The 14,413-nt window shown below is 41.0% G+C and overlaps 1 protein-coding gene across 2 annotated transcripts in view; it reads left to right on the top strand.

The window, feature by feature from the left end:
* Nucleotides 1–1,695: 1,695 nt before the first annotated feature.
* The window catches only part of ddhd1 (DDHD domain containing 1), a 32,426-nt gene continuing 19,708 nt past the window's right edge, over nucleotides 1,696–14,413 (top strand). The window contains exons 1-5 of one of the 2 annotated variants that reach the window (XM_012969286.3): nucleotides 1,696–2,566; nucleotides 7,389–7,562; nucleotides 9,348–9,449; nucleotides 11,262–11,390; nucleotides 13,952–14,099. In XM_012969286.3, coding sequence (XP_012824740.1) covers nucleotides 1,879–2,566; nucleotides 7,389–7,562; nucleotides 9,348–9,449; nucleotides 11,262–11,390; nucleotides 13,952–14,099 — 1,241 coding nt within the window. In that variant the 5' untranslated portion in view covers nucleotides 1,696–1,878. The remainder of the gene's footprint in view (nucleotides 2,567–7,388; nucleotides 7,563–9,347; nucleotides 9,450–11,261; nucleotides 11,391–13,951; nucleotides 14,100–14,413) is intronic. The other variant, XM_002936907.5, reaches the window with a different exon arrangement.

Below are 14,413 nucleotides of genomic sequence, written 5' to 3'. Positions count from 1 at the left end.
AAAATAAGAATTAGATACGATAATTTCTGATGATTGGAAATGTCAAAAAAATATCGTAATAGGCACGATAATATCATATTGGTGATCCAAAAGTCACAACATTTTTGTATCAGAACGATCGTAAACAGCGGGAAAACCTTTCTGACTTTGATCCTTCAGTGCATGATTTTGGAAGCCTCCCATAGGACTTAATGGCACTCTGCAGCTCCAACCCGGCCCAAGGAAAGTCTCCCATAGGGCTCAATGGCACTCTGTAGCTCCAACCCGGCCCAAGGAAAGCCTCCCATAGGGCTCAATGGCACTCTGCAGCTCCAACCCGGCCCAAGGAAAGTCTCCCATAGGGCTCAATGGCACTCTGTAGCTCCAACCCGGCCCAAGGAAAGTCTCCCATAGGGCTCAATGGCACTCTGCAGCTCCAACCCGGCCCAAGGAAAGCCTCCCATAGGGCTCAATGGCACTCTGCAGCTCCAACCTGGCCCAAGGAAAGCCTCCCATAGGGCTCAATGGCACTCTGTAGCTCCAACCTGGCCCAAGGAAAGTCTCCCATAGGGCTCAATGACACTCTGCAGCTCCAACCTGGCCCAAGGAAAGCCTCCCATAGGGCTCAATGGCACTCTGTAGCTCCAACCTGGCCCAAGGAAAGTCTCCCATAGGACTCAATGACACTCTGCAGCTCCAACCTGGCCCAAGGAAAGCCTCCCATAGGGCTCAATGGCACTCTGCAGCTCCAACCTGGCCCAAGGAAAGCCTCCCATAGGGCTCAATGGCACTCTGCAGCTCCAACCTGGCCCAAGGAAAGTCTCCCATAGGGCTCAATGGCACTCTGCAGCTCCAACCTGGCCCAAGGAAAGTCTCCCATAGGGCTCAATGGCACTCTGTAGCTCCAACCTGGCCCAAGGAAAGTCTCCCATAGGGCTCAATGGCACTCTGCAGCTCCAACCTGGCCCAAGGAAAGTCTCTCCCATAGGACTCAATGGCACTCTGCAGCTCCAACCTGGCCCAAGGAAAGTATCCCATAGGGCTCAATGGCACTCTGCAGCTACAATCTGGCCCAAGGAAAGTCACAATAAAGAAGCTTGAATGAATCCGAAACTTTTGTACTCGGTGCAACAATACGATTTTGACGCGTACATTTTTACACACAGTACAAAAAAGTTGCGTAAATTAGCAAAAAAATCGGCGAAAATACGCACAATACAAACACTTAGAAAAAATACCATTTTATTTTGTTTTCTGTCATTTGTACTTTAATGAATGTATCCTTAGGTATCAACTGACTTTAAGAAGACTTTAGGACACTGCTCCCTCATGTCTCCACTGACCCCCAATTTCCTAAACACACCTTTTCTAGTCAGCCATGTCCATCAAAGTCGGCAATGGCCCCTTTAACCACAGATTTTAGTGGCACCAAATATCCTGTGACTATACAGTTGCTTTAGGTTTCAGAGTCCAGCCCAGGCGCAATCACAATCCCTGGCCCTCTCACAGCTACTACACCTATGCCCTGAAATATTGTAAACATTGTTAACCTATGCCCTGTGTGCCATGAGGGTTCAGAAGTCTTTTGAAGGTGCGTGGAACAAGTATTTGAAGCGTGAGAGTTTTTAGCCTCACAACTGAAAGAAATGAGAAAAATCCCGCCCAATCCAGGCACTGAGCCCATTGCGAGACTGGGCGGGCTGGGCCCGGTCACATGACTTTATTTGGTTACGGGATGCCAATACACGTGACTGAGAGCGCCGCTGTTCGGGGCGGCGCGTAGGAAACTGCTGCTGCTGCTGACAGGGACCTTTCCGTTGCGGGCCCCCCGGCTCAGATGTAGGTGAGCTATATGTGTAACGATATAAGAGGCCGTGTCTTTCTTTTGCCGGCGGCGGCATGAACCGTTCGGGATATCAGTCGCCGCTCAGTCCGGAAATAAATGGCGAGAGTGTCTGGGAGCCTGGAGGGTACTACGAGGAGGAAGAAGAGGAGGAGGACGGGGAGTCGGAGGACATAGACCGTGTTTGGAGCGGAGAGGGCCAGGTTCGGCCTCGCCATCGCCACCATCACCACGGCTCTCACCAGCACCCTCCGCACGTTTGCCGGCATTGTAAAGCCATGTCTCCGCCAGGTAAGAAGCGCCTGGAACTGGAGCTGCACCTCAGCAACTTCGCTCCGGAGTCGGGCTTGGCCGGCGGCTCCCCTTCAGAAGGGGAGGATGGGGAGTTGCCCGACAGCGACGCGTCCATACGGCTGCCCGAAAGGAAACGGACAAGGTCCAGTAGCTCAAGGCCCCGCGTTGAAGTAGTTACGGAGCTGAGCCCGGAGGAGGTGCGCTGGTTCTACAAGGAGGACAAGAAGACATGGAAACCCTTCATTGGCTACGACTCCCTGCGCATCGAGTTGGCCTATCGCAAGCTATGGGAGCTCACTGCGGCCGCGGCAAAGGACCAAAGCGGAGAGGAGGAAGAACTGGACGTAGTGACTATCGGCGACTTTGTGAAGGTCGAGCCGGTGTGTGTCAGGAGCGGCCTTTATGAAGTGGATGTGAATGAGGGAGAGTGTTACCCTGTCTACTGGAACCGTAAGTATCTGCAAGCAGCCTGCTCCAACCAAGGGCCCCCCATCTGAGGGGGTGCATCTTTCCCTCTCCGTATCTTTAAAGGGTTTGTAGGGAATATAGATCCACCATGACTGGAGAGCCCCAGTTACATCAAGTACATACTGCTTACTTCATGGAATTGCACACCTGTGTCTTTGGCATTGTAACATTAGCCTAGTGTCTAAGGAGGCATTTACCCTGCTAAAGAAAATACCTATCTGCTGTCTTCTTCCCTGACTTCAGTATGCATGGAAAGGTATGGGTTTAGTCTGCCAGTGCACACACATGGGGTTGCTTTCAGCAGAAGAATGCCAAAAGGATGCAGAGTAAAACCATTGTGTATCACTAAGGTGGCCATACACGGGCTATTAATAACTGCCAATGCGTTCTGGCGGTTTATTGGCCCATGTATGGGTGCTGCTGACTGGCTTGCCCGACTGCTATCTGGCCGAAAATATAAATGTTGATCAGGCAGGTTTAAAAATCTGTTGGGGTGAGGACTCAATGATGTGGTCATTATCCCGACGGCCCGAGGGACAAATGATCTGATCAACCCAATATCTCCCATGTTGAGGAATCATCTGCTCATTTGCCAAATGAGCAGATCTTTAAATGTATGTCAAGCTATTTTTCTTTAAATTTTAAAAGACCATTTCCTACTGTTGGTTTTCAGGACATTCCTGTGTTTTACTGTGGGCATTACCTCTAATTCAGATGTGCAGTATCTATAAACCAATTTTTTTTCCCCCATTATCTGATTTGCCATTAAATAGGAAGAGTGTTTTCTCATAAAAATGTGGCTTTGTATCTATGCAGTGTATACACACACATAATGCTACCTGATCCACGAATCCTGCATAAGATTCAGAAGTAGTTTGGGTTTCTTGACAAGCAGAGAGGTTTAAATTACATGGATGACTTAAGCTGGCCATACACGTGGCGATCTCACGATGTTTCGTACGACCGTCGGTCGCACGAAACATCGTCAGATCCGCCACACACCATTCAGGGCTGAATCGGCAGGTAAGGAGGTAGAAACAATAGGATTTCTACCTCCTTCTGCCGATTCAGCTCTGAAGGGAGAATTTTGGTCAGGCGCCTTCTATGGCGCCCGATCAAAATTTTCTAACTTGGCCGATCGGCGAGCCGACCGATTTCAGCAGCTTCCTGCGATATCGGTCGGCTCGCTGACATGCCATACACGCACCGATTATCGTACGAAACGAGGTTTCGTACGATAATATCGGTGCGTGTATGGCCACCTTTAGACTGACAGGTGGCACAGTGTTTTAGCTTTAACAATCAAAAATGCACAGACATGTTTGTGTTGGATACAGCATTTTTAAAATATCAAAATTATCAGGTGATGTGGTTACATAGAGTGACTGGCGTCATTGATCATCATTCACCCTCTCCCAATCTCTGTTAAGTGCATTGAGTGTAACATGTTAGGGCTATATACATAAAAGATATGATGTACTGAATTCAGGCTTTGTCAGCAAAGATAAGCTGCCGAATCGGTCTAAAGCTGGCCATACACGTGGCGATCTGACGATGTTTCGTGCGACCATCAGTCGCACTAAACATCGTAAGATCCGCCACACACCATTCAGGGCTGATTCGGCAGGTAAGGAGGTAGAAACAATAGGATTTCCACCTCCTTCTGCCGATTCAGCGCTGAAGGGAAATTTTGGTCAGGCGCCTTCTATGGCGCCCGATCAAAATTTTCAAACTGGTCCGATCGGCGAGTCGGCCGATATCAGCAGCTTCCTGCGATATCGGTCGACTCGCCGACATACCATACACGCACCGAATATAGTACGAAACGAGGTTTCGTACAATATTATCGGTGTGTGTATGGTCACCTTTAGGGTAAGAACCCACGGAGCAGTTGTGTTGCCCATGATAGATCTCTTCTATAGTGGGCAACAAATCACTGTGAAAAGGCTTTGCACCAGCAACAATAGGAGTCGCATGTGGAAAGCCCTTTGCATCACTTTGTTGTTTGAAGTCACACAAAGTTGCGTGCAGGAGTAAACTTTGCGCAATTTTTGATTACCAAAGAGATGAAAAGGGCTTTCCACAAGCGAGTCCTATTTTGTCACCCACTCAAATTGGCAGCCTAAATCTGGTGTATGGCCACTTTTATTTAAGTCAGAGTTTGGCACACACAGGCAGCGTGGGGCAGGCAGTGTGTGGCACTCGCAGGCAGCGTGTGGCACGCGCAGGCAGCGTGTGGCACGCGCAGGGAGCGTGTGGCACGCGCAGGGCAAGCACAGGAAGTTTATGGTAGGGCAGGGCAAGCACAGGAAGTTTATGGTAGGGCAGGGCAAGCACAGGAAGTTTATGGTAGGGCAGGCCGCGCAGGGCAAGCACAGGAAGTTTATGGTAGGGCAGGCCGCGCAGGGCAAGCACAGGAAGTTTATGGTAGGGCAGGCCGCGCAGGGCAAGCACAGGAAGTTTATGGTAGGGCAGGCCGCGCAGGGCAAGCACAGGAAGTTTATGGTAGGGCAGGCCGCGCAGGGCAAGCACAGGAAGTTTATGGTAGGGCAGGCCGCGCAGGGCAAGCACAGGAAGTTTATGGTAGGGCAGGCCGCGCAGGGCACACACAGGCAGAGCATGGCACACACAGGCAACATAGGGCAGGTAGAGTATGGCAAGCACAGGCAGAATATCTCACACGGCAAGGGTAAAGCAGGGCAGCCAGAGTTGGGAAGGAGACAGGGAAACCTATAATGACTACACAAGTAACTGATCATGACCATTCCAACATGAATGGTTTGTACCGTACTATGTACTGACACACAATGCTGGCACTGCTCCTACAGTCTGTCTGAGGTGTGAACAGGTGAGAGCCAGTCTAAGGCCTTACAGGTGTGAACGATGCAGGGGCCAGTTAATGCCCGTACTGATACCATTAAAAGCTTACACAAAGGTAAGCAGTCAGCGAGACAGATGGGGGGTCCTGTGGGCCTCCACTTGGACAGCACTGCAATAGAGAAATATTTAATTGTTAAATATATTTATTAAGATTTTGATTCATCCAAGTCATGGTATACGGTATTTACTGGAATTGAAGAAGCCGATCAAATGAGCGTTGAAACATTTTTTCAGAAAACTTGAAGTCCAGTTGCTTTTCTACTTACTTGTACTTGATATTTTATTGTAGACTTTTTTTAGTGACTGTAGCTTGCTCCCTGACAGCAGCAATACTGAACAGAATATATTGTGGTTTGACTGTTGAGTCTAACATTAAAGTAAATCAAACCATATGCCATGAGAGGCATACAGAGCAACAGATCATCAGGCTTATGTCTTGTCCTGCTCGGTCCGTGTCTTCAGCAGATTTAGCCAGGCTAAGCTTTATCCCTTAAGCCACTGGTTATTTAAAGGGACACTATATATTTTATGATGCGCACCTTCTAGTTCATATGCTGTCAATGTTAGGGGCTACAGTGCAGGTTAAAAAGTGGTCTTTGGTATTAACTTAAATGCTGAGATCTGTCTCTGTTGGATAACCATAAAATAGCAAAGCTTATGTGAAGACAGATGTACTTTTTTTAATCCGCTTTTTCTTTTTATTATCACCTGATAAAAAACAGAAAAGTAATATACTTAAAAATGGAAAGAAAAAAAATAATTTTTAGTCTTTAAGGACTTAATGTATATTTAGTATAGACTTTTTAGCCTTTATTAAACATGACTTTTTAGCTGACAAGGGAATTCAACTGTAAGCAAAATTTCTGGGAAGAAATAACTAGTACATTTTCAGAATCGTTATGAATGTAATTCAAAAATGTTGTTTGCTCTCTTCTCAGTTTTGCTACATGATTATGTAATTGTATAATATGACTATTAATGTGCTGAATTCTGTAAATTCCACTGTGATCAGCTTTAATTGATACACAAATATGAACAGACTATTTATCAAATACTGTGATACAAAGATCTGTGCCCTTTACAGTAGATTATATTTTATGCATCATTTCCTAAATACTTGGTAATCCAGTGACATATTTGTGTACCCAGTTCAAACAATTTAAAACAAACTAAAGAATCTTTCTAGCTGATGGACTTCTTAAGTGAGTAAAACTTAATACAACATTTCGCATAGTAAAACAAATGTAATCTTATGTGTTTTTCCATTCTAAATTAATCAGACCTTTCCAATAAAGTATAAATGTAACTGCTGATGAAATACCCGACTTGATAAAGGGCACGAAAGGGGCCCGAAACATGTCGTGTATGGCATAAAAATAAAAGCAATTTTGCATTTTGTCTCGTGCTCCCCCCTATATATATATTTTTTGATTTTTAACTGCTGATGAAAGCAGCATTAGGCTTTCTCTAGCTATTCTCTGCATTGTTAGTTCTGATGAACTACCATTGAAACAATGTAACAGTAGTTAGCTCTTTTCCTTCCTGTGTTCCAGTTCCCACAAATACTTTCTAAGGTGAAATTGCTTATTATAAGGATAAAAAAAAAAACCAAAATGTTACCTAATTAAAAAAATATGGTTCAGCGCAACTTTTAGTAAACATTTGATACAGATTTTTTTAAGGTGCCCATTTGTTTATGAAAACATAGGGAAAAACTTGCAACAGTAAAAATATACAAAAATTTTAATATTTTGGGTCATAGTTGACCGTGGGTACACCTGGAGATTCCATTGTAGGCCGTGAAAATGTAACCTTGGTTATTCATTTTGCATTTTCTTTTAAGAGTTAAGTAATGACTTTTTGTTGTCTGCACTTTGTAACATTTTGAAATGTTCTCGCTAAATTCTTGGCTTTTTTCTTATAGAGACAGATAAAATCCCTGTGATGCGAGGCCAGTGGTTTATCGATGGAACATGGCAACCCCTAGATGAAGAAGAAAGCAATTTGATTGAACAGGATCATCTTACTTGTTTTAGGGGTCAGCAGATGCAGGACAACTTAGATACAGAAATCACCAAACCTGTAGACGACAAGGATGGTGAGATTAATTCTCAAGCTTGTGTTTTCTTGGTTTTGTTCTAAAACATGAACTTTGCTGAAAATTGAATTGCAGAAAGGAGACAAAAAATGTTTACATTTAAAGAAACACTATCACCAGTATGTAAGCTTACTTTTACAGAAACAGGTGTGGTTTTCCAGAAGCTGTGTTGTGCAGTCTATATTTTCTTATCTGTTAGCAGCACCACATTTCTGCAGGCCTTTACACTGATTATACATTTACATTAGTCTCTTCCTAAGTGGAGCTTACAATTTAAGGTCCATATCACATTCATACACAGTAGAATCAGTTTTATTAGGAGCCATTTAACCTGCCTATGTTTTTATAGAGTAGGATTAAATTGGAGTGCCCAGCTATATAACAGAAATCCATGCATACACTTGGAGAACATACAAACTCATTGCAAATAGTGACCACGCTGGAATTGAACTCTGGACCGCAGCAGTGGTTATCCCCATATTAGACTCAGTGACACTAAAGGAGCTATTGAAACATAAACTGTTAAAATTAATAATAAATATTTAGTCTTCACAGCGCCACTTTTGTTTGTTGCTGGGGTCACTGACACCACCAATCTCTTGCCATTTTAAGTCGCAGAGATGGAAAGAGGAAGAATTCAAATGCAGAGGGGATTATGTAATAAAAGGCACTAAGTTTGCCCAGGTGCAGTAGCCCATAGCAGCCAATCAGCTGGTAGAATTTACTGGTTACCTGTTTAAAAGCAAACATCTCATTGGTTGCTGTAGGTTACTGCTACTGGGCAAACTTAGTGCCTTTATTACAATAGAGAGTAATAATTCAGAAACCCTAAAAATTGCAGGTCTTTTGAAAAGTTGCTAAAAATAGGTTGAACTATAACATACTAATGACGGTCTTTAATGGCCAGATTTGGCAGGGCGGTTTGGGTGCTTTTGACCATACTATCCAACTAACTGGTCATGGTTGCTTGGTTGTGGATGGGTTTCTAAAGACCATATTTTAGTCTTGTCAGATGGCAGGTCATCTGTCCTGTTTGAAAAGTTAATCTACCAGAGCACAATTCTTTCTGTATCTTATCCTCACTTCCTTAAGTTCCAGTTGTTCGGCCGTAGGCCCTAATGAATGATTAACTAAATGTGGGCACTCATTTAGTAACTGTCCTGATGAAAGAATTGGGCAGATACTTTGAAGAATTGTATGGTTATCTTAAAAGTCACAAGTAACAAGGTTAACTTTCCCTTTAGGATTTGTTGAGTTTTAATAATTTAAGTGTGGGGAGTTACAGCAACTGACAGCTGCTACTGTGCTGTGTTGGTTCATTTTTATTGCCTTTCGTTTAGAAAGAATTACCAGGGAAATTAACATTGAGAACTTTTTGTGCACTTCTGCAGTTTAGAAGTGTTAACAATCTGCTACAATCTGTTCATTGCTATGTGCTCTTTTGTATCACTTCAAGACCTCAGCTTTTGTAATAAAGGAAAAGGTTTGTAACAGTATGTATCTGAGAGTGATTGTAGTTCATGACAAGATGTTACTTTATGCTATTATCCATAACCTAGCAAATAAATAACAGTACAATTCTAAGTAAAATATTCTAAGTAAAACTTGATCGAATAAACACATTTTTTTAAACAGATTGATTTTTAAATAATTTTGACATACTATTTAAGAAAAAATAGTTGTGAATGTCTTGATTTGTAATGAGCTTACTGTGATTCTGCTGCTGATAAAAAAAAAAAGAATATTTCACAGCAGAATTAAAGTTAATTGTCTTTACTTTGATAGTTATCTCCCACCTTCCTCCCTTCTCCCTCCCTTTTCTATTCAAATGGAGTGGATATAAGGAGAACACTAAGGCCCCATGTGCTAAGAGAAAGCGTTGTGAAGGTACAGTACCCATGCAGTTTTATCTCATTGTAGATGAATTATTGGCTTTTAGATGCTATCAGTTGTAGTTCATAGACATTTCACATTTGTAGACACGTTAAACAGTGTTTTTAATGTTTGCAGCTAGTGTTGGCACTTGCTACCACTAAAATGCCTAAAACAACTAGAATTTGGAAGATATGTTTTGGGGCCTTTTGTTTCTAAAGGGAATTCTTAAGGTGACAATATGTTGGCACATTCTACATAAGTCATTCTACCTGCTACTGTTGCATTCATGTAATTAATGATGATTTGTCTGACACTACTAAAAATACTTATTTACTGCAAACATGACAGTTGATCTTACTTAAATAGAGGTGTATGACATTTTGAGTGACAGTTGCACAAGTTTGTCAAGCTCTGCCCTCTACAAAAAAAACCTCACATTGCATCATGGGAAACAGTCATTTTGCATGCCTGTAATGAGTGATTTTTAATTCAGGTATCCTTATCAGAGTGACAAATACAGGAAATACTGTACATGATATTGTTAAAGGAGAAGGAAAGGCTAAATCACTGAGGGGGTGCCGAATGTTAGGCACCCCCCAGTGATTGTAATTGCTTACTTGAAACCCCTGGCTGGTGCTCCTGTTTGGAGAAAACTGCAGGGTAGACGTTAATGCAGGTGAGCAATCCTCTCTCCTCCTTTTGACTTGACTCCGGGGCCTGCACATGTGCAGTTGAGCAAAAAGTTGAGCAAAAAAAAAAACAAAAACTTTTTGTTAAAGTTCAGCTTATCGCTCCACTGCACATGCGCAAAGAATAAAGAGGATCGATTTGTTTCATACACCCCAGTCAGTGAAGTTTTCTCCTAACAGGGGCACCGGCCAGGGGTTTCAGGTAAGTGATTACAATCACTTGGGGGTGCCTAATATTTAGTCATAGAATGCCTAGGTTAAATCTGATATAGTTTAAAGTAGGGGGTGACATCAGCTGATGTCATACCTATGCATTATTAACTGTATAAGGATATATTTTTCACTTGTGTTTTATAAGGATTTATTGCTCATTAATGCTTCTTTGTCTCTCCAGAAAACAAAACCTCTTATGACACTCCATTTCAGGGACAGACTGGCCAGTCAGTGGTTTTTGTGTGTGATGTGTGCAGTGATTTCACACTTGCCATTGATTTACTGGAGAATAGAAATTTTAAACTGTGGAAGCAGATTCCCCAGGGAAGGCCAGAAGCCATCAATGTTTTGTTTACTGTTTTTGCTAATGCAGGAACTATAGAATTTATAAATATTAGAGATGGTTTTGTAACTGCTAACTTTGCTATGGATTAAGGGACCCCTGCCAAAATGTTTTTCTGATATAAAAATTGAACTCAAACCACTGACTTCTATTTGCACTTAAGTATTTGACTAATTACTTTTGAGGAGTAAGTCTTGTCCTTTATATGGAGTATAGGTTGTGATCACTTTTCAAACAGATACAGGCTTCCAACGCCTGACTCCTTTGACTCTTTATGCAGTTAAGCGGAGATTTTTTTATGGGCAATTGCTAATGGTAATCCAGGCTACAAAGTTTCACTCTGTCTTCTTTCTGTGCTCTTCCTATCTCTTATTTAATGACTTTATAATAGACATTTCTGTATTTGTCTTATACTTTGCTGCATAGTTCGGCATGTAAAATTGTTAAAGGTTGCAAAAAACACTTAATAACCACTGGGAAGAAGAAATATCCAAATGAGCATTGACATTTTTCACTTAAAATCAAAACTACTGTGGATGTCTTTTTAATTTAATTTTAATGATACTTTTTCTTTTTCAGCTAGTCATAGTCTAAAGTTAAGCCGGAGCCACGTTGATTGGCATAATGTGGATGAAGTATATCTTTATAGTGATGCAACAACTTCCAAAATAGCAAGGACTGTCACACAGAAGCTTGGGTTTTCAAAAGGTAGGATTTTTTTGTTACCATTTATATAGTATTCGGGTTATACTAGGGTTAATATACATTAAGCTTATTTTATTGCCAATAGGGCTGTAAAGTAGAAGTGCACAGAATCCTTATTTTTGGGACATTAGGTCTAATCTTTAACACGGGATACAGCAAAATCCAAACCCAGATTTGCATATGCAAATTAGCATTTTGAATGAAGGGAAGACAATTTTTGTGCTTTCTTTTATTATGTGGCATTAAGGAGCAGATTCATCAAAATAGGAGTTTGAATCCCAGAATGGGTAAAATTCGGATTCGATTGGATAATTTCTGATGAACGTAAATGTCACGAAAATGCTTACGAAAAAATAGTAATAGGTGTTGGCGATCCGAAAGTCACAATTTTCGTATCCGAACGATCGTAAACGGCGGGAAAACCTTTGACTTTGATCCTTCTGTGCATGTTTTTGGAAGCCTCCCATAGGACTCAATGGCACTCTGTAGCTCCAATCTGGCACAAGGAAAGTCATGATACCGAAGCTTGAATGAATCCGAAACTTTCGTACTTGCCACGACAATACGATTTTGTCTCACAAAAAGTACGAAAAGGTCGCAAAAAATACGCACAGTGACGCACATGAAAACTTAGTAAAAATCTGAATTTTTTGGAATTGGAAACAATCGTACTTTGATAAATGTGCCCCTTAAGGTTCGTATTTGGTTTAGCCAGGCTCTTGAATTTGCCCAATTCCTTTTGATAAAGGCTTGGATTCAACTGAATCCTGGATTCGGTGCACCCCTACTGTATAGCCTGACATTTAAAATATTACTCTAAAACTGCTTTTGATGATGGAATGAATATATATCATCAAAAAGATTAAATATTGGGCAATATTTTAAGAACTTTTGTGCTGTATGTATGTAAGCCTCTGAATTGAGGGCCTAACTAAACTGTAGAAAAAATAAATCTCTCTAGTTTAAAACATTTTTTTAAAGGGAATCTATCATTTTCTGACTGCATTTTTTTGTCAATGTTTATAGCTAACTTTCAGCTGATCCAGAGTTATTTAATTAACCTTTTCTCCTTTAATAAAAAGGCACCAACCCTTGTTTTGAAACACTCTAATGTTTCTGCCAATACAGCATGTCATATGACCCAACACAGAATAAAACTAAACACATTTTTTAAACTCCCTTATATTATTTAAAAGTTGAAGTTATACATATATTCTTGAAACTAGGTAATAATGTGGCCTGATCTTTTGGCACACGTGCTGTTTGAGGTGCATTTGTTTTTATCTTTGTTCATCAAATCATTTGAGTTTCCAAAAACTATTAGGGCATGTGTTAAACATTTTTTGATTGGAGGTAGACCCAACTTGCAGAATTTCTACTTGTGTATATATTAGGAGCCCTGGACATGTAGGGAAGAATACAGTTCTAAATAGGAACAGATTTTAATTTTCCAGGTACTTATCTGTCAACCTCCTTATTCTGTACCACTGACCACAACAGCCTGATGTTGATTTTCATCAGCAGGTGCTGAGAAACTTGTTAAAATACTAATAAAATTGCAAGAATGGATGGTGCAGAACTGAGGCTTGGGTTTCTCAAGGCCAAAGTAACAATGAAATGACTCAAGACCAAATGGCCCACTAGAAGCCCAAATCTCAATCCAACTGAAACTATGTGGTTTGTTTTGAAAATGAAGGTGAACAAATGTTATCTGAATAGCTTGAAAAACCTGTAGCATGTTTGTTAGGAAGAGCGAGAGAGTGGGTGAGAACCACTTCCAAATCATTTGCTAGCCTTATATGTACTTCAAAAGCCTGTTGCTGTGAAAGGGGGTTAAAGAATATAGTGGTGTGCATTGAATACTTGTGCAATTTTTTTTTTTGTACTTAAAAATATTTAATATAAAACCATGTCACAAGAATCAGCAAATTTTGAGTTTTTGTATTGAATCAAAATATGATATAGAAAACAAAATGTCATTATTACAAGGTCCTTTATCACGCTAAAACTTTGGTAATAGAATCTAACAGATACCTGTAATTATTACATTAAAGTGGATCTAATCCCAAAAAAATGAATTTATGTAACGTTAAGGTGGCCATACACGTTAAAATCGACTTGTTTGGCAAGGCATCTTAAATCTGCCGTGTATGGCCACCTTTACTGTAATGGTCTGAGCACTTTTGCATTCATTACTGAGATTGTATAATGTCATCTGTAATGCCTAGGGTTTCTGGCTGGCTGTTTTCAGAGAGCTGTTGAACTGAAAGCATAGTATTTGCAGTCTAAAACTGCTAATATCTTAGATATATATATACATCTCAAGAGTCTCCAAGACAATTCTTAGGAAGTCTACCTCAGTTTATTTCTGGGGTTAGGTCTGCTTTAGTTTAACTGGGCAAGGATTATATTTAAAGCTAGATATTATCTATAGACATTTTCTAGAAAACTGATCTGGTTAGTGGCATGCAAAGTTACTTGTGCTCAATGAGAACAAAACAGTTCCTTTGTTTGTATTGTGATTCAAGTGTAATGTAATGGGTACTTATGTTACTTTCTTAAAGCTTCAAGTAGTGGAACAAGGCTTCATAGAGGATATGTTGAAGAAGCTAGCTATGAAGACAAACCTGTGGATATTACTCATATTGTCTTTGTTGTCCATGGAATTGGCCAGAAAATGGACCAAGGAAGAATTATTAAAAATACAGCTACGTGAGTTTATATATACCAATTTTCTTCTTTGGAAATACAGTATACACATTAAAGAATAAAAGACTACTGATGAGCCTTTTTGACTTGAGAGTGATTAACTATTCTATTAAAGTGGACCTGTCACCCAGGCATAAAAAGCTGTATAAAAAAAGTCCCTTTCAAATTAAATATGAAACCAAAAGCCATTTTTTTATTAACATATCCATACCCATTATAAAAGCATTTAAAAATCATATATTGCTTACCCCACCTCTATGCCCCACCTCTTCGCCCCCTCACATTTCCCATCCCTCCTCACCATCTAATTTCGTAAG

The sequence above is a fragment of the Xenopus tropicalis genome, chromosome 8, assembly GCF_000004195.4.
Source record: "Xenopus tropicalis strain Nigerian chromosome 8, UCB_Xtro_10.0, whole genome shotgun sequence".
Taxonomy (NCBI): Eukaryota; Metazoa; Chordata; class Amphibia; order Anura; family Pipidae; genus Xenopus; species Xenopus tropicalis.
Note: the sequence above shows the minus strand (reverse complement) of the source record. Positions and strands in the feature narration are given on the sequence as shown.